Source organism: Ammospiza caudacuta, chromosome 20 (genome assembly GCF_027887145.1).
Source record: "Ammospiza caudacuta isolate bAmmCau1 chromosome 20, bAmmCau1.pri, whole genome shotgun sequence".
In the NCBI taxonomy this organism is placed as follows: Eukaryota; Metazoa; Chordata; class Aves; order Passeriformes; family Passerellidae; genus Ammospiza; species Ammospiza caudacuta.
The window spans coordinates 1,790,643-1,814,958 of NC_080612.1; the positions used below are offsets into that span (position 1 = coordinate 1,790,643).

Below are 24,316 nucleotides of genomic sequence, written 5' to 3' on the forward strand. Positions count from 1 at the left end.
CGTTTCCAGCCAGCTGACAAAGAGCCACCCACCTCATCCTCCTTGCCCCCTTCCATCCTGAACGTGTCAGACAGTCCAGACAGCCCAGCCAGCCCAGGGCTGCAGCTTTCCCAGACCATTCCACAGGGGATGAATGCATCTGGGGGGATCCCAGGTTTCCCTGTGCCACTCATGGCACAGCTGGGTCAAAATTGCCCTCCAGAGCTCAGAGGTGCGTGCCCAGAATGCCTGAACCAGAGCATCCTGCAGAGGCAGGCCCTGGGCAGCTGGGACAGTCACACCTCTTGTCCTACTGGTCTGCTGGGAATTCCCAAGGTCCATCTTCTGCCCAGAGTGCAACCCAGCAAGCCTGAAGGATGATTCACCAGTCAGCTCGAGGGATTTGATTTCACCAGAGATGTGCAAAAATCATGATCAACTCCCCTTCTGACTGCAGAACTGAACCTGCTGCTCCCTGTACCCAAGAGGAGAGTCCAACCCCCACACCGGGGGCTGATGTGCTCTCACCTCTTTCCACAAAGTGACCTGCACCTGGAGATGTTTGCTGGAGCTGAGAGCCCAGCAAGGACTTGACTTGACCCTGGTCTGCACTGAGCAAATACTCATTACTTCAGCACCACATCTGCAAGGGCCCATGCAAAAGGTGGCCTAAGACACCTTCCCCTCCAGCTTCCCTGCTCTCCAGGCTTCTCTCACCACATTTCTGCTCCAGATCTCTACAGGAGGCCATGCTCTGTCTGACCTGGGGCACCTAGGACTCATTTCTCATGGCCAACTCTACATACTAGAGCGGTGCAGGGAGGGCATCACCTCTGCACACCTGGCAGTGTGACTCTCAGCCAGTCCTGCATTCCCTGTGCTGCAGCTGCTCTCATCCCAGACCAAGTGTAATTCTCAGACTCTACTGGTTTTCTGTTACTTGTCTCCAGAAAACAAAACTTGAGCTTTCCAGCTCCAGGATTATCTCATGGAAAAAAAAATAAATCTTATTTCACAGGGCTACTGATTGAGGACTCGGCTCTTCTTGATCAATGGGTGCTGCAGAAGTGAAACAAAGTAATTCAAGAAGGCCAAATCCCTCAGGAGTGCAAGTGTTACAGACGCTAAGCTGACACTTGTAACAGTCAGATCTGCAGAAAAGGCTGGCTGGGTGTTTCCACCCTTGCTTGTCCACCCTGCCTGCGTGCACGGCCTGGTGCTGCCTCCCACACCACACGGGCTTGTCCTGCTCTGCCTGCCCTGGAGCCCAGCAAAGGCCAGTGATGTCCTGGGAGCTCCATCCTGCCACCTGTCCCTTGTACAGGACCTGCAGGCCCAGGGCTCCATGACCTCCATGTAAGCAGCTCCACAGGAAGCTTGGCCATCACCGTCTGTGCTCCATCCAGCTGGCAGCTGCAGGTTTCCCACGTGGAAGGACACCTCGTGTAGCCAGGGCAGGATCTTGCTCTCAAGGCAGGAGGGTGGCCCATGGCACAAGCAGTGACAATCACAGGGTGAAACCAGTGACACAGTGACAGCCGGACCCAGCCCTGACCAGCCAGTGGATTTTATTGAACTATTTACACAGCTATTTCCCAAATCCCGTCTTTCCCACACCAACTGTAAAAAAGCTTGGGCATAATGATTAAACATCTTTTCCCACCTCTACTCACACCCTCCCCCCTGTCAAGGCTCAGATAAATGTCTGTGGTCTGTGGTGTGGAGGAGTCTGGAGGGACTGAGCGAGGGGAGCTGAGCCAGCTCCAAGCCAAGCTGGACACCCCAAGTCCAGCCCCACTTCCCTACAGGATAAAGCTCAGAGGTTTTGGAGCAGTGCCCACTGCTTCTTCCATGCAGCACTGGGATCTCCGGGCAGCACAAGGGCCCTTCAGGTTTTTATGGCTGTGTCCCGAGACTTGTAGGCCACGCCACGGCTCTTCAGCTCTCGGACGATCCCTGCAGCAAGGAGACAAACACATCTCAGTCTTCTGGAATGAGGAGCCCTGGGAACATCTGGTGGTTCTGTCATGTAGAACTGGACAATAACCTTCATTTCACAGAATCATGGAATATCCTGAGTTGGAAGAGGGATAAGGATCACGGGAGTCCAGTCCCTGGCCCTGCACAGACACCCCAACAATCCCACCCTGTTCATGCCTGGGAGCAGTGTGCAAACGCTTCTGGAGCTCTGGCAGCCTCAGGGCTGGGACCATCCCTGGGGAGCCTGTGCAGTGCCCCACCACCTCTGGGGAAAGAACCTTTCCCTGATATCCCATTTAAACCCTAACCCTAGGTATTTCAGATGTGCCTGGGCTGTGTCAGAAGGCCTCAGCTCCCGGCCTCATGATGTTTCCAGCTCCTTCCCAATGCAGACCCCAGTCAGACACAGGCATAGCTTCCACCCCAGGGGTTTGGGATTCACCCCTGGGTTAGGAGTCTACTCTGGGACTACATATTGGGCAGAAACTCAGCTGGATGGATGATGCCCTTTCTGCATTCCAGAGATGAAGCAAATCCTCTGCACCCTCTACTCCATTTGTAAACAAGTCCACCATGGCATAAGCCCTTAGTGCAGGAGGAGGGGTCTGTTGGGATTGCCACAACAGCACCCCATTCTGCAAAACCCTTTTTTATAAACAAAACTCCATGTTATCCTGGAGCTGAATGGTTTGAGACATGCCCACTTTCCAGAATCACTAATTAAACCCAGTTAATGCCTCTGATAGCCAGGCTTCAGTCAGCAGCTTACAATATAACCTTTTGGCAGGTACAGTGCTGAACTCTAAAACTCCCTCTCTAGTCCAGCACCTCCTCGCAGTCACCTTTGCTGATCCTGTCACACCCTTGCTGATCCCATCACCCACATGGCATGTTCCCTAATGCAGTGTTCAGAGCCCCAAAGCCTGACTCCACCACACAGGTACCTTGGGGCAGGCGGCCGGTCACAGACACTGCATAGACACCTGGCTTGAAGGTACCTGCAGGAAATAAAACCCCAAGTTACCCCACATGGAGCAGCCACATGGGAATCCTCAACCTGTGCAGATGTCCCTTTACAGGGAGGGCAGAACTCCTTCCAGCAGTTCCAAGTGCCCAAACCCAAGTTCCACCCCAAGCAGCAGTTCCCACTGCCCCTGAGAAGGGTTTGTAGAGAAGGGATCTCCAGCTCCCAAATTACTCACTGATCCGCTGCCACTTGGAGACCCAGCTGTCCTCAGGGCTCATCATGGTGATGATCCTGCAGGAGGGATGGCAGTAAGGGGATGTCTCCTGGCTGGGTGACCCCACAGTGCCACCTGGGTGTCCCCAGGCTCCCGGGGGACCGCGGCCGGGCCCAGCCCCACTCACCCATCGAAGGAGGAGCTGGTGCAGTCATAGACCATCTCGCGGTTGCCCTTCATCTGCAGATACGTCTCGCAGTTGTCACAGCCGTCATACTCGAACTGGTCGATGGTCTAAGGGAACACGGGTGTGGGAGACCGGGACCAGCCGGGAGCCGGGTAGCGACGGGGCCGGGGAAAGGGAGGGAAGGCCGGGAAGGAGGGCTCAGGGCCACGGCCGGGGCGGACGGAAATTGCCCCGGGGCTGCGGAGAGGCCCGGGCGGGGCAGGGCCGGGGCAGGAGCGGGGAGGCCGGGCCGGGGCAGGAAGGACAGACCAGGCGAGGGAAGCACCAGGCCGGGGAGGGGGGCCTGGGCCGGGACAAGGAGGGCCAGAACAGGCATGGAAAGGGCCGAGAAGGGCAGAAAGATTCGGGCCGGGACCGAGAGGAAACAGAGCTGGCGCAGGGAAGGGTCGGGGCCGGAGCCGACGTGGCGGGGCTGGGACCGGGAGTGCCGGGGCCGGGAAAAGGGGCCCGGTAGGGGCTGCAAGGCTTAAGCCGGGCAGAGGAAGGTCCGGAGCCGGCGGGGAGCAATCCCTGTGCCGGCCCCTGTCCCTGTCCCCTCCCCGGTCCCACCTTGACGAGGGAGCAGAGCAGGCAGGCCCGCAGGTGCCGCAGGTCCTTGGGGACGGTCTCCAGCGAGATCGCGGCCATCGCTGCCCGCTCCCCTTCTGCGGCTGCGCAGCGGCCCCGGCGCCGCCCCGGAACGGGAACGGGGACGGGGACAGGAACGGGCACGGGGACTGGGGACGGGAACGGGGACAGGAACGGGCACGGGAACGGGAACGGGGACAGGAACGGGGACGGGGACGGGGACAGGGACAGGAACGGGCACGGGGACGGGAACGGGGAACGGGGACAGGAACGGGCACGGGGACTGGGGACGGGGACAGGAACGGGCACGGGGACGGGAACGGGGAACGGGGACAGGAACGGGCACGGGGACTGGGGACGGGGACAGGAACGGGCACGGGGACGGGAACGGGAACGGGGAACGGGGGACGGGAACGGGGGACGGGAACGGGAGCGGCTCCGAGCTCGCCCCAGCGCTGGTTCCGCCCCGGGCCCGGACGGGGTTTCTGTCACGGCCGGGCCGGGCCCGAGCGCAGCCCCACGCACAAAGAACAAACGCAGGCAGCAGACCAGTACATGGATAAATATATTAGTAAATAAATATATTTCTGAGCACATCAGCATATTCACACATCTTTGTGTTTATCGGACATAAATACACAGTTTTGCATATATATAAAATGTATTTTTTTTCCCCCGTGTTTGGTCTTTTTTTTTTTTTTTTTTCTGGGTCATAATTTATTCCCAAACCCCGAGAGTCAAGATAGACTCAGCAAAAAAAAAACCCAAACGAAACAAAAAGCAACAACAAAATGAACCGATATTCACATTTCCAAAGGATCTGAAGGATTTGTGCAGGAGGGGAGATATCCAGCCAGCCCGACCATGCCCAGTTCAGGGGTGGGACCTCTTGGGAAGGGGGTCCCAGCAGAAGGAGTGGGCCTTCAGTTTCCATAGAGGGAGTTTGGGATGCTCTGGCTTCCATCAGTTTTTGGCTGTGACTTGGGATGCAAAGAAGGAAAATAAGCTCCGCATCACTGCAGGAATGCTGGAGAAACTCCACAGTGGAGCCCACAGCCCTCAAAAGCATCACCCAGAAGCAAGAGGTAAAGAACTGTGAGGAACCACTCCCTGTTTTCTCAGATACTGCTTCTTCCCCTCCAGGCAGCCAAGGACAGTCACACATCTGCTGAAAAGGATCTTTCAAACCCAAGTTCCCAGACAGTTCCTCTCTCTCCTCCCCTGAGCCCCACGGAGACAGACCTGCACTCCAGCAGTTCCTATGGGAACAGGAGCAGCAGCAGAAGGTCGGGCAAGGGAGACCCTGGGAGCAGGCGCTGCCCTGGCAGCCTGGTAATACTGCAGTGGGGAGTGGAGGGGGTGCAGCTTTCCCAAAGAAGCTTGTGGCTCACAAATTCAGGAATCTCCTCTTCTGTTAGGGATAAGGAGGGAAAAAGAGGACTTTAGAGCTGCACTTGTTCTTTTGAGCAGAGAAATGCATCCCTGGAGGCTCTCTGCCTTCCTGACTCCTAAAAAAAGCAGTGGGAGCACCCTGACTTCAAGACCTTCTCCCTCTGTTAAGCCTCTGAGCCCTCCAGAATGGTCAAGGCTACAGGGAGCTGGTTCAGACAAGCCACAGACCAGGAGCACAAGAAGCCAAATGAGGTGAATCCAGACCCACTCCTGGATTTTTCCTCCAGTTTAAGACTGACTTCTCTGCACAGGAGAATTCTGAGCTTGTGTCTTCTGCTTGTGCTGTAGGACAAACAAGAGCCTGGAAAGGTCTGAATGTAATTCTGCTGGGTTCTTTGGTGAAGGAAATTCAGCTCTTCCCTAGACTGAAAGGTTCCACAGGGGCCTGGTCACAAGGAGACAAGGAATGAGCTCTACAAGGGAATAATGTTGGGTTTAAAACAGTGCTATTGGCTGATCACTTGACTGTCAGGGACTGATTAGCAGCTGGGACAAAGATGCCTTTTTTGAGGATTAAGGGCAGCAAACCCTGTAAAAACCTTTCCCACCAACAAAGGGAGGCAGAGGATTATCCTGAACTGGGACTGCATCACCAGAGCACTCTCTTGAGAAGCTGCTGCTTCAAAGGAAGACATGGAAAGCTTTACTGAGCAGATGGGAAAGTCTGTCCCTACATCAAGTTTCAAATTGTTAAGAGTTGTCTTTAGCTCCAGTGTTGTACCCTCACCAATGCTTCCTTGTGCTTGGAAGCACTTGGTGCCACAGACACGTGCACTTCACATGGGGATCTGGCCTGACTGATCATTTAGTGCAATGAACCTGACAGGAATTCTCTGCTGTTTGAAAGCTGCATGGGTTCTGTAAGTTTTGAATTTGGCAGGTTTCATTTTGCTTGAATGTCTGCAAATTATGAGATGTAGGAAATAAGAACTAGTGATATTCAGAAAAACCCAAAATATTCATAAATGGGGGGAGGGGGAATGTAATAAACTAGAGCCTGATGACTTCTCAAGTTTTATCCCTGCATCATCAAATGTTGGAAAAGATAGAAAAATCCTTTTGAAGGATTTCAGGAGTCTCAGAATATGAAGTTAAGGCTGGGTGATGGATAGGGCTCTGCTCTGCATCTGTTACAGAGGCTTTTGCTGGGAATTTTTGCTGTGTCTTGGAAGGAGAGGAAGGAGAGAAGCAGGAACCACATGAACTCCAGGATTTTGTATGACTCCTGTGATGGAGACATCTAAGATATGTTTGAAATATGCTCTTAACAGGCCATGACAGCTATTTGAGGGTAGGTGGAGGAGTTAGGGGGTGAATGAGAGACTTTGTTCACATTCCCAGATGAGAGGGTAGATTCTTTGCAATGAAAAGAGTCTGACCCAGCTCCTTCCCAGAAATGCTGACATCCCTGTGTCTTCCCCTCTCCTGCTGCTGGCAAACAGTCAGTGGCTGAGATGGTGTCAGCTGAGGGACATTGAGGTGACGAAAAATGATGAGAGCTCTTGGTTTCCACTGAAGTCAGAAGCAGCACTTTGCAGGGCAGCCCTGTGAGCGGTGAGATGGAGAATAGCTTGTTCCTGTGTCTGAAATAAGCATGGAAAAGTTAATTGAAGAAATCTGGCTTTTGACCTAAGTGAGGAAATGAAGTCAGGAGCTACCACGCCACAGAAAGCAATTTCTGTAGCTTTTGGTCCTGAAGACTTGTTTATTTTTGCAGTGTTTAGCAAAACCTTCTGTGGCATGAAGACGCCAAAATAGCAGCTTGCACTCACTCGGTGAGCTCTCCCCGGGAGCCCTGCCCAGCTCGGAGCGGTGCCATGGGATGAGGAGGGGCTGCTGTGCCTCCAGAGCAGACAGCCCAGGGAGCAGCTCTGTCTGTGTCACCGTGGGGCCGTGGGGACATGGCAGGACACCATGAGTGGCCCGTTGCTCTCGCCAGTCTTTGTCTCAGCAGGGCAGGGCTGGGCAGAGCCACATGTGAGCAGCTCCATCAACATCTGTGTCCACTCCAACTCCCAGCGAGCAAACAGGCCAGTGTTTTATTAAACTGAGTGTTCATGGACATCCTGGACCTCCTCTTCAGATTCTGCATTCAAAGAAAAGGAGAAAGAAAAGTGTCAGCTACACCTGGCTGAACATTCCCAGGCTCTGCAGCGGCTGGGGCCTTGACCCTGCAATCCAGGGAACAGATGCTGCAGGAAAAACCACTAAGTGGAAGCTACTAAAAAAGCCACTAAGCCCTGAAACAGGCTCCCCAGGGAATGGTCCCAGCCCCGAGGCTGCCACAGCAGGAGTGTTTGAACAATGCTCCTAGGGATGCACAGGCTGGGATTGTTGTAGTGTCCTGGGCAGGGCCAGGGACTGGACTGGATGATCCTTGTGGGTCTCTTCCAATTCAGAATATTGCATGATTCTAGGAAGTTTCTCTCAGTTTGTCAGAGGGAATTTTCTGGCCAGTTTATTCCTCTAAGGTGAAGTACAATAAAATCTCAAGACATCAAGCTGCTCCTTGTATATTTCAGAGGAGGCAGGCTAAGGGCATCCTAGGATTCACATCACTGCTAGGTGTTTGTTTTGAGGCTTTTTTATGTTTGCTCTTTGTGAAAATCTGTACTGCTGATTCAAAAATTATTAGGAACAGAAAATTACACCAATTCATATCTCATAGAGCCAGGGGACAACAGAAACTCCAGGCAGTAAGAGCAGAGAGCAGTGATGCAAGACAGGAATGACACATGTTCCACAGTGTGCCAGAGGTTGCACAAATTGCTTCTGAGCCCAGCTCAGGCCCAGGCTCTTGCCAGCCCCTTCTGCCTGGAGAATTGACAGGCAGGTGCTGAGCAGTTTACTTGGAAACATCCAACAAAAGGGCTGCCTAAAAAGGTGCACCCAAGTCACTGCTCCAGACAGCCCCTTTCTCTCTGACTCACTGCCTGTTGTCACACACACCACAGTCCCTTCCCAGATGTCTCTCAAGCCTGCCCAGAACTCTTAGACAAGGTCAGCATAGCCCAGCAAAGGCACACAGGCATTATTTTTCCTATCTCCCTTTTCCTGAATGTTTCTGAGATCAAAGGAAAGAAATGCCCTCTTAGAGATTCATCGAGGGCAATTCAAAACAGCTTTTCAGAACAGTCACAACAAATTCTTGTTGGTTATATATCACCTATGTATCTGCTCCAGCTGTAGGAGCAGAGCCTTGAAAATTAAATATGTGGGAAGAAAACAAACAAATGAGATTCTGCTTGGAAAAGTGTAGCTAATCAATGTGGGAAAATGAATGCACATGATGTTATACACATACACACATGTGCAAGCATGGCCACAGTACCTGAAGACAGAGTTTAAGCATCTCTTGCATTTGTGCCTTGAGTCACAAGTATGTGGAGTAAGCCATTTCCACATACTTTCCTTGTGACCAGCTTCGTGCAAACCAAAAAGAGACTGTCCAGCTTCAAGCCCTCTACCTTCACATGCCTTCAGTCTCAAATAGCATTACTAAAATATTTTCTGAAAGCTGTGCCTGCATAAGTGTCTCCTGCTTGGGCTGAGAAAAGATCATGAACTGGGACAGGTCAGAGAACCCTGGCTGGTGGACTGGCCATGGCAGGGCAACGACCTGGAGCACACCATCCTACACCACAGAAATCATGTTCTTTCCGTGTTGGGTTTTAAGGGTGGTCTTTTCTTGCCCTCTCATCCCTTTCCCCCTCCCTAGTAAGGTTAAAAGATGTGGCAGGAAAAGGGACTCAGGATGAGCAGGAGGGAGGAGACGGGGAGGATATTGAGAGGACTGCAGGAGGTGAGCTTTCACAGGGAGAGAAATGAAGAGATTTCATTAGCCTGTGCTGGAGCAGTGTGGCTGTTCTGGGACGCTTCCCGGGTGTGTCAGTGCAGTTTAGGAAGCCATCCAGCTGGAATTCACTGCCAGCTGTCTGTCTTCCCTTAGGAGGATCCATCAGCATTGCTCCAGGATTGATTCTCCAGGGACAAGACTCCCAGGTGTGGTGTCTCCAGGCAACACAAGAGTAAGGGATCCACCTTTATGCAAAGCCCACCAAGAAGGGCTGGTGGAGGTGCTCAAGGAAGAGGCATCAACTCCAAGATCATGCAAGGCTCTTTGGGGTCATCCACAGCGTTATTCCCTGGGATGCCAGTGCATGGCACTGCTTGCACAAGTTGAATTTCTCCAGGGGCTGTGGACCAAAATTCAGCCTCACCTGGCAGCTGGGTGAGGTTAGCATACACCTGGAGGGTGCTGCATCCCACAGGAGCACCACCAGCAGCTTCTGGAAGCCCTGGTTTAGGAACTTCCTGAGCCAGAGGGCAGATTTGCATCTCTGCATTTGCTACCTCTTGATCTGGGCTCTCAAAACCATTTTACTTCTGGCATCTACATCCCGGGGGCAACCAGCACCAGGTTTCATTACACACCTTGTGTTGCCTTTTGGGTGTTTTAAAGCTTCTGGTTTCCATTTGATGCCATCAATTACTTTGTTCGAAGTACTCTCTTGTCTGCCTTCTCCTCTGCTCTCCTTATTTCATATCTTCTCTTCCCTATCCTCTGCTGGTCACCTTTTTACCCACATGAAAGTCTCACTATTCTTTCTATTTTCTCAGGAAAAAACATCACTGGGATTGTACCAGATACATTTCTGCCCTGCTTCCAAGGGGGCAGAAATTATTTCCCTTTCTTTTTCCACCCTTTTTGGTGATCAGGAGCTGTGAGATCACCACAGGCTTACACAGCTGCATAAAGGCACTTTCTGCTTGTTCCACATAGTTCCCAACCAGCTAATGATGATGATAACAACAATAATGATAACAATAATGTTGTGATTTTTACTTAAAAGTGGCTCTGCTCATGTGTGGCATTTTGTGCTACTCACAGGGGATTTAATCCACCACTCCCTCACTCAACAGCTCAGTAGCAGGAGATCCTCCTGTAACACTCTGTATCCAGTTTTAATGCTTGACATCCTGATGGATTTTATATGTTATACACTTGGCTATCTCCTCTCCTTGTCCAGGATATTTATGAGCTTGCTGGAAGGATCATACAGTTGCAGAACTCCACTTCTCTCCTCTCTGAGTAATTCCCCTCCATTAAGTCTGATCTGCACTCTTGTCTCCTTTTTCAGTCAGTTATTTACCTGAGCACCTTCCCTTTTATCCTTTCAGAGCTTCCTTCCCCTAAAAGATCTGTCAGGTGTTATCTCTCCCTACAAAAACTGGGTTGCCTCCTCCCCTGGTTTTCACATTCAGCCAGGTGCCTACAAGTCAGACCCTGCATTTGAATTTTTAACAATTTGCTTGGCTGGAAAGTCAGGCTCATCATTCTGTAGCTTCAGCTATTTCCAGCTGATATTGCCCTCAGCTCTTCCTCCTCGGTCTGGGCATGGATAAGAGATTGCAGTCCACATTCAGGATTTATCAGCTGAGTGCTGGAGCCCTGCAGGATGCCCAGGGGGTAATCTGTACCCCTGGCAATTTGTTACTCTCCACTGTATTTCAGAAGTGCTCAGACTGGTGATTTGATTCATGAGGGATTCTGCCCCCCCTGCCCTGAATAGAGCTGTGCCAGGTGAGAACCTCCCTGAGCACTCCCCTGATGATCACTAATGCAATAAAGGCAGTTTGCTCTAGTGCTTTGCACTTACAGCCCCTTAACATCCCTCAGACTTGTGGCACTCCCTAGATCTGAAGAACCTTAGGCAGCCTTCTCCCTCCCAATGCAGCAGAAAACGTTTGCATTAATAGTCTGCTTCACACAAGCTGTTCACAGCAATATTCCCTGGACTGTCTCTCCATGGCTCTGTACTTCACTTGGCATCCAGCTCTGTTCTGATTTCCTTCTCCAGCCACACCTTTGCTTTGGAACAGCAGTTTCCAAGTGCCCTCTCTGCCCTGCTGCTTGACCAGCCCTTTTCTGGGGCTGTGCATGATCCCTGTGCCCAAAAGCATCATTTGACTGCTGATTTTAGCAATATTATCATAAGACTCTCCTGTCTATGTAGGCTCCTCTTTGCAGCCTATGATACAGTGTTATAAACCCTAATGCCACCCTCCTTCTGCTCAGGGGCAGCTGAGGATTTTTGTGTCACTCGTCACTGGACTTGACACTCTCAGTGCAGTGTCTCTGCCATGCCACCATAAGAGACACACGCTTCCCTCTCTGTAATTTCATCTAGGAATTACAGGGTCCCACTGTTTGCTTTTCTTTTAAACTGGGTTTCTGAGAAGTTTATGTCAAAACTTTAATTTAAAGCTGGGCTTTCTAATTCATCCACTTATATTTTTAGCCTTATGCCATTTATCTGGAGGCAGAGATGCATTTTCCCTTGGTCTCCTTGTCTGTGTTTTGTGTCCTGCTTGCATGAACCTGTCTACTGAGATTGTTCTTTGCTCTTTTTTACTTCTCTATTGATTTATACTTTTCTCAAGATAAAGAACCAATGTGATTATAATTCAGAGGTTGTGTTATGTCAGCCAATGTTTTCAGCTTGGTGGCTTTTCTGCATAAGCCCTGCACAAGCTCTGTGCTCTGTCCTCTGCTTTTAATAAAGTTAAATCCTGAATCTGTGTAGTCTCTCAATCTTGCAAGGGAATTCTGACTCTCTGGGGGATCCTGAAAGCATCCATAGAAGCTACTGCAGTAAACAGACATAGATACACAACACTTGCAGATACATTGGTCCTTCTGCCTGCTGGAATGGGGAGTGAAGAGTGAATGAAGGCTTGGTGTGCCTGGCAAAGCAGCTGGCACTGGCTCTGGGTGGGGTTCAGAGGGTCATCAGGAGGTGATGGCACAAACTGGGGCCACTGGGACATTTCCAAGGACACAGAACATCCCGGCACGGACCTTGGAATGCCCAGCACCCTGTGTGAGGTGTACAGACTCCTGCTCTTGAAGCCTCCCAGGTCCATTGGGAGCTCAAAGCAAGCCCTGAGCAACCTGCCCTGAGCCAGGAGGGCTCTCTCCAAGTGGGGTACCCTGGGAGGGCATCGGCACTCAGAGCTCCCTGCAACCAGAGACATCTCTGCCCTGATGCCTCCTTATCTCTCCAAACACCAGCATCCCTCCAGGCCTTGGGAGAACCTCCCTATCATCTATCTGCAGTGTCAGGCACTTCTGCACCTGGGAAAAATATCTGTTCCTGGGAGTCTGGGAGGCCAGAAAGCTGCAGGGAGCCAGGACCATGCCCATCCAGCCTCCCCTGCCCCACTGCCTCCGCAGAACCAGGAGCCTGGGCGTGGGGTGGGGCTGGATAGACAAGCACTGGGAGGAAGTTATTATCTCTGTGGCACAATGGGCACAGTGAGTCACAAGTTTAAGGCCAGTGTTATAACAGAAATTAGACAGCCAGATCTGTGTTTGGTACCTAAATCAAAAGGATTTGCCCGAGGACCTGCAATGAGTCAGTGGCAGGGCGAGGAAGGCAGCCAGGCTCTGCTCCCAGCCAGCACCTGTCCCTGCTGACTTGCAGGTTGCTGCCTTCAGAGGACCTGAGAGAGCAGGACCTGGGAGCTAAACTCAGGTTCTTTCAAAGACACTCGTCTCAAAGGCATTTTCCCTCTCTTTGTGAGAGAGCGCAGCAGTTAGGCAGAAGGCCAAACTTTAATTACATCTGATTTCCAAAAGACACTAAAAAGCAACTCCCACGCAGCAGAGGCAGGTGAGAAATGAGGGATGTGCAAATCGAGCAACTCAATTAGTCTGTTCTACTACCCCGGGCCACACACACTTCCTTTCTCACTGATTCCAGTTAGCTAGGCTTGGCTAAAACAACTGGAGCCCAAAAAGCCCTAATGATAACGACTGTGCCAGTAAGACACCCAAGACTGGTGCAAGGACACTGAAAAATGTGGTCCCACCCCTTCCTTTGGGAGATATTCCAGCTGCTAGCGATGTTTAATTAAAATTAGCCACCTTATTTCTCAGTTGTAGTATTTCAGGGTTTGGTGCACTCTTTAACACACTTGCTCATCATTCAGGCCATCACCCTCACAGGTGAGCTCTGGAATGCTCCTGCAGTCAGTGCTCCTGTAGGAAAACCCATCAGGAAGGTACCAGGTGTCCTGGCAGTTGGATTTCCTTCAGCAAACCCCCTCCTCCTTCACTTGCTTGCTGCCAGTAGAGGCGAAGAGCAGACTTACCCTGACCACCCTGCTGAGATGGGCAGTGAAGGCGGACACTCAGACTGTGCCTGGGGGTGCACATCCCCGAGACATCCGCAGGAACCGAGCGGTTTCTCTCCCGTCCTGACAACCTCTCCTCCTGCTTCCTCAGCTCGGAGCTGGGCTGTGGCACTAAACACTTCCAGAGGGGCTGGGAGCTGCTGGGCAGGGCAGCGCTTGGGATCAGGGGCTGGGCTTCGGGAGAGCAGCGGGAGCCAGCGGGATGGCCAGGAGGAAGGGGAGCGCCGCAGGCTCCGGGCTCGGCCGAGTCCTTGGGCAGGAGAGCGGGGTCCAGCTCCAGGGGACACTTTCTTTTCCTTCGGTGATGCCTGCTCTGTAAGCTGTGTCTGGGGGACAGCGGGACAGCTCCCAGTTGTCTGTTGGCATCTACACTGTAGTCCAGCCTGTTTGGAGAAAACGAGGGGGTGTGACGGGGCTCCTGGCCTTCCTGGGGACAGGCTGGCTGGCCTGCTGGAGCTGCCTCGTGCAGCATGGCACTGCTTTCCAGAGGCTGCTGAGAATGATGGCTTTTCTCAGTTCTCTTTTGTGTCCGAGCACTGTGGAGGGCAACCTTGGCCCCGGAATACCGGGATTTGCGTGGCCCGGGCCCCTGCCCGGCTCGCCCAGGGGGACACTCTGAGTCCTGCCTGTAGTGGAGGTGCTGGTGGTGGTGGTAGTGGACGTGGCTGAGCACCTGGGGCTTGGCCAGAGCAGCCCCCTGGGGCACCATCAGGTCCAAGGACCGGGGCCGCCTGTCCCTGGGCAGCTGCAGCTGCTCCTGCCCGTGGTCCGTGGTGGGGCCCTCGGAGCTGCAGTACACGAAGGGGTCATAGTCGCTGCTGAGGGAGCTGCGGAACGTGGAGCAGCTGCCATGGATGCCCTGCAGGCTGACGTCTGTGCAGTTCAACATGGAGTCACTGGAGGAGCCGTGGCAGGGCCCCGAGCTGGAGTCGCTGCCCGGCCCGTCGGCCAGGTACCCGCTGTGCTCCGTGAGATAGCTCTCCCCAGAGCCACTGCTGTTGTGCTGGTGCCCGTGGCCAAGCCCTCGGCGCAGGGTGGGCACACGGTGCTGCTTCTGTGCCACGGCTGCCTTGGGTGCCACACAGGGGGGCTGAGGCTGAAGGGGACATGTCCTGTGGGGTGCCAGCACCTGCCCGCATGCAGAGGGGTTGGGGTGCTGCTGCCCCAGCAAGCCTGGGGCCAGCGGGGCCACGTGGCCACAGGCCAGCAGGGAGGTGGCTGGTCTGTAGGGCATGTAGTGGATGGTGCCAAAATCCAACTGGGAGAGCTCTGGAGAGTGGAAGAAGGAGTTGCCATGGGCTGATTCTGGGGGAAAGCTCCTGAGGTTCCTCTGAGGATATGCTTGTGGGAGGTGGTAAAGGGCATGTCCTGGATGCTGGCGGAAGAGGTGGAGTCGCCGCCCCGGCTCCATGTCCTGAGGGACCAGCCTGGAGCTGGCAGCCATGGCCTGGTCCCCTGAGCCTCTGGCTGTGGAGAAAGAAGGAAGTATGCAGCACATATCCCACAGCTCAGAAGGGAGTATACAGCACAAACTCCACAGCCCAGAAGGGAGTATACAGCACATGTCCCACAGGCCAGCTGCAGCAACCCCAGCACTGATGCTCCACTGCCCTCCCACCATGCATGGCCCCACGTCCCACCCATACTCTGCAACTCCTTGCTGCCACCACCAAACCACCCTGATGGTCCTGCACACTCTCCCCGTGGCCCCTGCAACCCCCAGATCCCACCTTCCCTTCCCCACAGATTTCAGGATTGGAATCCCTCTTCTTGGTGCAGGTCCCAGCTGAAGCCCAGCACCTTGCTGTACCCTGGTGGGCTGACAGGCAAGGGACTCCTCTCCATGCACACAGTCCCCTGTCCACTCTGTGCACAGGGACACAAGGACCATCTCCCAAGAGTAACTGGAGCTACTGGGCACAATCCTGCACCTAACCCTGTCTTCAGCCAGGAAATGCCGTGTGTGAGCCCTACCAAGAATATTGAACATGCAAAGTGGACACGTGTGGTGTTGCTGCAGCCAAGGGTCAACACACTCCCGATGGAACTCGTGGGAGCATGAGATGATCCGCAGTTCCTAGAAAGAAGTGGAGAGGAGGAGCATGAGCAAGGCGAACCATGTTCCAAGACCTGGATGGGTCCTTCCTGATGGAAGTGAGCCTTGAAGGACAGACAGACGTCTAACAGTGAGGGATCTGCAGCCCAACTGCGCATGGAGGAGCCTGTGGAGCACCTCCAGTCCTGCCCTGTGAACATCCAGAGTGGTTCAAGCCCTTGGGAATAGGAAGATTTCAGGCTGGGTGCTATGGAGCAGCAAACCCAATTTTACCCTATTTCAACAGAGGCATTTTACCCCACAGCCACGGCTGGAGACCTGCCTGGAGACATGACTTCAGCAGAGGCTTTATAGCCCAGGGGCAGGCACACCTCCAGGGATGCAATCCCTTTCCAGCACTCAGGAGTTCAGAAGGAAGCATCTCACAGGCCTCCGACTCCTGCCATTGTCAGCTCCCACTGCTGCCCCCCCCACCAGGGAAGCCAGGGCTGTGAGTGCAGCATCCTGCCCAAATCCCTCAGATCCCTACCTGGCCCTCGCTGAACTCCTCGAGGCAGATGGCACAGACCGGGGCGGAGCTGCAGCTGCTGGCCGAGTCCCAGCGCGGGGCCGGCCGCGCCCGGGGCTGGTAGCGGCGCGTGGCCAGCTGCCCGATGGCCTGCAGCGTCTGCTGCTGCACCGAGTCCTGCAGAGACACACGGGGCTTGAGGAGAGGATCAGCCTTACTCTGCCCTCCCATATTCACAATGGGATTATCAGAAATTTGGGGATGATACCTATCTTCAGAGGTGACTTTCTGTCTAAGCTGACTCAGCCAAAGCAGGCTTTGTCACCAGTGGGAGACATCTGGCCCTAGATATTCAAGTAACTCAGCAGTGCTGAATTTTTGATCCCCAAATGATTGTCTCTCTATGGGACAAATGGGATAGTCTCAAATATGGAAATACATCTGACTCTGAGAAGATTATTATTTCATTTGTTAATTTCTATTAAGAATACTAAATCATACAATGATAGAATCAAGGAATGGCTTTGATTAGAAGGGACCTTAAAGCTCATCTTATTCCACTCTCCTGTCATGGGCAGGGACATCTTCCACTATCCCAGGTTGCTCCAAGCCCCATCCAACCTGGCCCTGGACACTTCTAGGGATCCAGGGGCAGCCACAGCACCCTGTGCCACGGCCTCCCCACCCTCACAGGAAAGAATTTCTTCCCACATCTAATCTAAATCTTTCCTCTTAGTTTAAAACTGTTCTCCCTGTCCAATCACTATCTGCCCATTTCCCCTCCCAAAAGGTGTCTGTTCCTGCTTTCCTTCTCTTCCTGTTTGCTCAGACACGTCTGCTCCATGAGATCCCTACCTGCGTCCTGTTCAGCTGGCACTTTGTGCGGACAACAAAAATCAAAATGATGACGACCACAGTGCTGACCACTGTGAGAAGGATCCACACATCGTAGTCTGGCTGTTGGATAAAATAGGAGAGAAATTACTCTTGTGTGGAAATTACTCTTGGTGGGAGTTAAAAGCTAGGGGAATCTCCATCTTTTCTGGACCATCAGTCTTGGGAAATATCATCCTTGGCCAAGCTCCTCCTCTTTGTTCTTTACAGGTAAAATTAAACAGTTCAGTCTTTTCTGCACATCCACACAAGAACAGAATATCTCAGTCTTGAAGCATCTCAGCTGCCTTGAGACCATAGTCTAAGGCAGCACAAAATGAGAAAATCAAGGTTTGGTTTTACTTGAAGAGACAGAGAATCCCCTTGCCTCATTCATGACATTAAAGCAAAAGAAACTAAGTAAGCTGAAAGTGGTTTTGAGCCTTTACTTGCAGCAGGTCTGAATGCTAAAGACTCCTGCAACAGGCCATGATCTCCATCCTTAGGGAAGAAAGCTCAGCCTCTCTGGGAAAGCCTAGCAGGCTGGGAGGGAGGATACAGGAGGCAGTGGGAATCATGTGTCTCTCACCCAAGCTGGTGGCTCCTTGACCTCTATCTTCACGTGGGCCTCTCTGTTCTTGTTCACAACGCCCATGAGGAGCTCAGCATCATGGCCCCTGATCAGGACCACAGGCTGGCTCAGGCCTCTGGGCTTCCTCAGCTGCAAAGAAACAAACACAGTAAGGGCTGATCCAGCACAGCCTGAAACAAGGATGATCCCGGCCTCCCAGGCAAGTCCATTCCTCATGATGTTTTGTGCAACACTTCAGAGACTGAGTGCTCCCCCAAGTTTACACTATCCCTCTATGATTAATCAGATGGAAATCTCTCTTTTATCAATTTTCCAGCATGGATTTCTGTATTTTCCTTGCTGGTGACTCCTCATGCACAACCACCCATTTCTTGGTGTCTCTTGAGCTCCTTTCAAGCCCCTGTACAAAAGCTCTTGGTCCCTCCTCTTCTCTGTGAAAGTGCCAACAGCACTGCCAAGTGCTGCCTTCACCAGAGAAATGCTTCCTCTGCTCTGGACACATCCCATTCCCCTCCTACGTAAGGACATTCTGCTTGTTCTGCTTGTCACACTGTGGTCCAGGCTGGCTCAGCAAGTGTCTGAGTCTGCTCTCCTCCACCTGACCTGGATCAGGGTGGCCATCAGACCCAGTAACCCCTTCCCATATCCTGGGGGAATCCAAAGGTCGATGGACAGGGATGAAGATGTGAATGGAGGTGCAGATGGTCAAGAAGACCATGAAGGCAAGGCCAAAGGCTCTGAGTTGTTGATAGGATTTGATGCTCTTGGCTATTGTGTACCAAATGGGAAACCTGGAAAAGTGGAAGCCAAGGCTTGAGGTAGGGATCAGAGACTGGGATCTGAGCAACCTCAGCATCACCTCAGGGACCTGCATTTGCTGCCGTGTTTCTCTGGCACCAGCAATTAGGATCTAAGTGCATGAAGGAGCCACAAGGGATGGATCTAGCAAGGAGTCAGCCCAGAGCTTGCATGAGGTCAGGCACCAGCTCCCCTGTCTGTTCCCTACCTAAAGCTGGACATCCCTGGATTATCTGGATGGGGAATTGATTCCCTTCCAGAGATGACAACAGTGCTCGGGAAAAGGACCTTTGGAGGTGTCCTAACCAAGGTTAAACCTGCACCAACAGAAAAGCAGGTTGGCTTGGAAACTTGAGAAATCACCTTTCTTGAGGTACACTGGGCTGTCTGGACTATGTGAGATGGGGAAATTTATGATTTCCCAAGAGGAAACATCCAGCTCCTCACAGAAAAGTTTGATTGTCCAGACAATGTCTTTAAAGAGCATGGATGTGCCATGGAAAGTGTCTGTGTAGGGTAAGAGCCAACACCCAACACCAGCAGCATCCTGGGACCTCCCACTGGTGGCTAGGGGGTCCTGCCCTGAGCACATTTTGGGATGAGACAGGAGCACTGTGTTTTAGCTGAGGGTATCACTGGGGTCTGTACCTGATCAGCAGCACTTTCATCATCGGTGATGTCAAAAAGGATTGCACGGGCTCCACGCTCCCCTGCCAGCTTTGCCTGTCCAAAACAACAGAAGCTTCAGTGGAAATTCTGTACTGTACCCTGTGTCCACACCTGCCACTGGATCCATGTCTGCCTCCTGGGCTCTTCCCAGGAGAAAGAAGCACCTGTTTGGACTGAGGAAACCATTCCTACCTCAGTTTTTGACTTGTGGTGGGCTGCAGTACCTACACTTGCCAGAGCCCTGCAGCTCATGGGTGGTTTCTTCCTAAAGCTGTTGAAGTGAACTACTTGGTGATGTTGCAGCCACAGCAAAACAGAAACCCAACAATTCCTCAGCTGTCCACATGCCAGCTGCTCCCTTGTTTCAGAGCTGGATTTGCTGGGGAGCGATGTGCAGCCCCGTTAACCCTCCTGACCTCCACGGACAGCAGAAACTCCCACAGGTCCCCTGTCACCACCAGGGCTGTCAGAGGGCCTGACTCCCACTCATGCTGCTCTCCCTGGTTCCCCCTGCTCGTTAGGGAGAAGCTCAGGTGGAGCCGGGTCTGCTCTAGGATTAGCAGTTCGGGAAGGGACAGCTCAGAGACCCACCCAGGCGAGCACACATGCCACCCTGATGAGGTAAGGGTCACCCATCTCCTTCCAGGCAGCCCCTGGAGCCCTCCAGGCAGGCAGAGGCAGCCCCAGGAGGTGGAAGGTGAGCAGGGCTGGGCTGGGCCGGTAGCTCAGGCGAAGCCCTTTGATCCCAGGCAAATAGGAGCAGCATTGCCAAAGGCGGCGGGGCCGTGGGGCACTGCCCGCCCCGGGAGCCGGCTGGGCCGAGGATGCGGCATTCCCGAAACGGCCCGGGGGCAGCAGCTCCATCCCGGGGATGCATTCCCGAAACGGCCCGGGGGCAGCAGCTCCATCCCGGGGATGCATTCCCGAAACGGCCCGGGGGCAGCAGATCCATCCCTGCTCCCGGGTCACCTCGGCCAGGAGCACTGCGGGCCTGGGTCTGGGTACAGGGATGGGAATGGAGCTGCAGGTGGTCAGCAACAGGCAGAGGTGGAGGCTCTGAGCTGCTGACAGGATTTAACACTCATAGGGAAGCTGGAAAAGTGGGATCAAGGCTCGAGACAGGGATCAGAACTGGGTCCTGCCTAGGATCGACGGAACCTCAGTATTTGCCAGCACTTTCAGGGGAAGAGGACTTTCAGGGAGTGAATTCCATCCCATAGTCAGGCCTTGATGAACAACAAACAGCTCTACATTGATTTTATCCTGCTAGAGACACTGACTATGGGGCAATGAACAACTGAGACTGGACAAGTGACTTTTCCCAACATCTTTCTGACTCCTGTTGCAATGGATACAACTTCTGGTGACCAGGGACAGGGCCCAGGGAACAGCTGGGGCTGTGCCAGGGAGGTTTAGGGTGGATTTCAGGAAAGGTTCTTCCCCCAGAGGGTGCTGGCACTGCCCAGGCTGCCCAGGGAATGGGCACAGCCCTGAGGCTGCCAGAGCTCCAGGAGCACCCAGGAATGCCCAGGCATTGCTGGGGTGTCTGTGCAGGGCCAGGGGCTGGACTGGGTGATCCTTGGGGCTCCTTTCCAACTCAAGATACTCTGTAATTCTGTTCAAGCCTTTCACAATTTGCTTGATACAGTAATTTTCCCAGTGTTAGCTGTGTTTGCACTGTATCTCTTCAGCCATGTGGCACAGCTGAGCTCCCTCTGGTGCAAACAGGTATTTATAGATGATTTTGGAGGTCTCAGCAGTCTGACAACCAGGCTTGCAATCACAGGTTCATTCAGAAATAAAAATAAAGCCCCCCCCCAAAAAAAATTTACAAATTATGATCAGAAATAACAATAAATCACTTTTGATTGATTCCAGAGGTCCTTCCCATGCCTTCCTCTCCTCTAATGCTTTCCCTGTTGGTTTTAGCTTTGGAAGCTGAAGCAGTGACAGAATTTAGGAAGCAGGGAAGTGCCTCAGGTGACTGGTGGAGTTCTCCTTGTGCTGGGCTGGCCAGGGCTGTCCGTGTGCAGGGCTTGGCTGGGTGACAGCTGAAGCAGAGGTTGTGATAACACTCTGCACATGGCTATTTTTATCATCGTTGATACAGCCCTGCAATGCCACATGCAAAGCTCTGCCCCAAGACACACTTGCCAGGAAAACAAGGTTCCAGCTCCACTCAGCACCAGCCAAACCCCACAGCTACACCCCTAATCCAGAGGAGGAGTGTGGTCCTGGGATTTTGAGGAAGAGACCTCAGCATCCCTGCCCATGGCAGCAGCTCAGCATGCAATGATCTTTTAAGGTCCCTTCCAGTCCCAACCAGTTTGTGATTCTCTGGTCTGTACGATGTTAGAGGGAGGGAGTTTGGCAGAGGCTTCAGCAGTTTGGAGAAGCAGACAGGGAGGAATTGCAGGGGATGGAGGATCCATGATACAAGGCAGGGCCCAGGGATGCTGCCAGCTTAAGGAGCATCTGCTCAATTTCATGGCTAAAGTACTCCTGTTCATGGGAGAAGAACTGTGAGCCTCCCTTGGCGAGATTTTAGAGCACGAACACCTGCAGGACTGCAACTGCTGGGTATCAAAATCCCGTGCTGGATCTGGCTCTGGTAACAGAGTAGTGATGACTGATGGCCAGTGAACACAGTGTACAGGTGAACTGAGGGTTTGTTTGCTTTGGGGGGTTATGAGTCCTGGAGAAGGGATCCAGGTGGAAGAGCAGAGTGCAGCAATGCCCCATGTCTTGTCCCACCCCGTGCCAACCTTCCTCAGCTGATCCTTGGACTCAGTAACACACTGGTACTTCCAGTGCTGCGACCAGAGTCTCACAGATGAAGGACAAAACTAGCAAAACAGAATCCCAGAATGGTCTGGGCTGCAAGGGACCTTAAAGCTCATCTCATTCCACCCCATTACAGCCAGGAACATCTTCCACTAGACCAGATTGCTCCAAGCGCCATCCAACATGGCCTAAGTTTTGAAACCTTTGAACGTTGTGAAATGGAAGATGGACCTTTGCAGCTGCTTCGTCCTCTTGTTCATGATCCTCCACAGCAGCTGCACTGCCCAAACATCCTGGGGCAACCCAGGAAAGGACAGGTACTGCTGCCTGTCTGCCTGTGCAGCCAGGGGGAACCAGCCCTGGGATGGCAAATCCACCATGGCATCATGTCCCTTTCCTTACTTTTGATGCCACAGCCTCCATGAAAAAACCCTGTTGTGCAGGAGCAAACACTGAGTACAAGTTTTGCCTGCCTTCTTCAGCTCAGTTGTAGGGAACATGGAAAAGGACCCTGTCCCCATCCCCACCACGTCACCACCAGCAGGAAGGCAACAGGGTGAAATGACCTGAAGGCAATCCAAGTAAAGCCAAGAAGAGCAGAACAAGGGGATTTTCATGCTTGTACAACACCTGCACAAGCATGAAAATAGTCAACATTTGGCAGAGAGACAATCAAAAGAAAAAACCAATGTCATCCTTATCCATGCAACTTGATCAGAATCACAAAGATTTTAAGCCTTAAAATGACCCTTGTTCCTACCTGACTTCCTTATTACCAGAGAATTGGACCACTGACCTCAGCTTTTGGCACAGGAAGTGCTGTTTCACTGAGGTGCCTGATCCAAAGACCTCTGAGATCTCCCAGGGCATGAACTGTTAACAAGTTGTGACCCACCTCTAGTTCAGCTGGTCTGCATTTATCTCACTGCTCAGCACTGACTCTTCCCATGCCTCATCCAGTGAAGTACTGCAGCATTATTTTTTGAAACAGAGCCATGGAAGATGTTCTCTGTGTCCATGTTTTCCCACAGGCCAGAGAACACAGAGAAACACAAATCACACAGACCAGAAAGCAACGTAAGGCTGTAAAACAGGAGAGGCACAAGGCTACTGGGCAGCCAAGAGTGTGGGATGCTGGGTAAGGTCTGACCATCCCAGAGCTGCCAGGCTAGGGGGAACTCCACACCTTTTACAAAATCAGGCAGTCCAAAAGGTCAAGGGATGGGTGTTTGGGACGGCTGGCACAGCATCTCTCCCAAAGGACCCCTTCTACCAGGACTGCCTCTGCCAAGGACCCTGATCTGTCCTTGTCCTTTTCTCTACTTCCCAACAGCTCTTTCCTTGCTGCCTCCTCCTCCCATTTTGTTTGCTGCACCACAGGTTTCACTTCCCAGGCTGATGCCATTTCAGGCATTTTGAACCTACCTTGTTGGCCAGGGACAGGCAGGGGTTGGGATCCCGGTCCGGCTGCTCCAGCTTGACGATGGTGATGAATCCCGACTCCGTGTGTTCATCCTCGCTGGTGTTGCACAGGGATAGTGGGTGGGACTGCAGGACAAAAGCAAGGAGAAACTCAGATCCCAGGGCCCAGCACGGCAAAGGGGGCTCAAGCCCACCCTGCAAAACCCTCTAGACCTGCCCAGAGGTGCAGGACCCCCACCTGCAGGGTGTCACCATAACACTGCTACATGCCATGGCCCTGCCCGAGCCAGTGAGGCCTTGAAAGACACAAAAGAACACTCATTGCCCAAGCTGGGTGTCACCCCAGCCACTCCAACCACCCCCCAGAGCCTGGCTGGACTCTGGAGCTGGAGACACATTCGATGGGCTCCTGCTGTGCTCCCCTGAACCCCAGCACTGGGATTCCCAGGAAGGTGGCTGGCACACAACCCCCTCCATACCAGGGTTATACCCACTAGAAAAGTGACAGGAATGTTGCTGCCAGCCACGGGGATGCTTTCTGCTGCCTGTGCAGTGACATAACTCAGCACCAATCCCACATCCACAACCACCCAGCACTGCAGGGCTGGGAGGCACCACAAAGCCACAGAGTTGCTTTTGGTAGCACCAAGTCTTGGGCATCAAAACAAGAACAGGTCTAACAAAACTATGAAAGTAAGTTAAAATTATCAAATCCTAGGGTGATAGCATCGAGACCAACTTATGCTAATGCCTAGTGCAAATGTCTGTGTCTGTGAGTTTGAATCCAACTCCTAATCATTTCTGGATTAAAAAAATCCAAAGTAAAAGCAAAGGGTTTCACTGAAATTTGAAATATTTAAAAGTTTGTATCCTTTTGTCAAAACACAGGTCTAGTAGAAGATGTCCCTGCCCATAGCAGTGGGGACAACTGGATGATCTTTAAGGTCCCTTCCAACCCAAACCATTCTGGGATGCTACAACTTAGACTTCACCACAGGACATCAGATAG

At 52.7% G+C, this 24,316-nt stretch overlaps 2 protein-coding genes across 2 annotated transcripts in view; both read right to left on the bottom strand.

Moving 5' to 3' along the window:
• Positions 1-1,535: 1,535 nt before the first annotated feature.
• SUPT4H1 (SPT4 homolog, DSIF elongation factor subunit) lies at positions 1,536-4,029 on the bottom strand. The gene is made up of 5 exons (XM_058817901.1): positions 3,937-4,029; positions 3,328-3,434; positions 3,162-3,217; positions 2,904-2,957; positions 1,536-1,935 (listed from the first exon to the last, which is right to left on the bottom strand). Exons 1-5 carry the CDS (start codon positions 4,012-4,014, stop codon positions 1,868-1,870), a joined length of 363 nt encoding a protein of 120 aa, XP_058673884.1. The 5' UTR covers positions 4,015-4,029; the 3' UTR covers positions 1,536-1,867.
• Positions 4,030-7,271: 3,242 nt separating this feature from the next.
• The window catches only part of RNF43 (ring finger protein 43), a 55,548-nt gene continuing 38,503 nt past the window's right edge, over positions 7,272-24,316 (bottom strand). Inside the window, exons 2-9 of the mRNA XM_058817942.1 lie at positions 23,311-23,433; positions 19,081-19,155; positions 17,632-17,763; positions 17,025-17,126; positions 16,191-16,346; positions 15,580-15,682; positions 13,564-15,072; positions 7,272-7,492 (exon numbers count right to left, since the gene is read on the bottom strand). Coding sequence (XP_058673925.1) covers positions 7,449-7,492; positions 13,564-15,072; positions 15,580-15,682; positions 16,191-16,346; positions 17,025-17,126; positions 17,632-17,763; positions 19,081-19,155; positions 23,311-23,433 — 2,244 coding nt within the window. The 3' untranslated portion in view covers positions 7,272-7,448. The remainder of the gene's footprint in view (positions 7,493-13,563; positions 15,073-15,579; positions 15,683-16,190; positions 16,347-17,024; positions 17,127-17,631; positions 17,764-19,080; positions 19,156-23,310; positions 23,434-24,316) is intronic.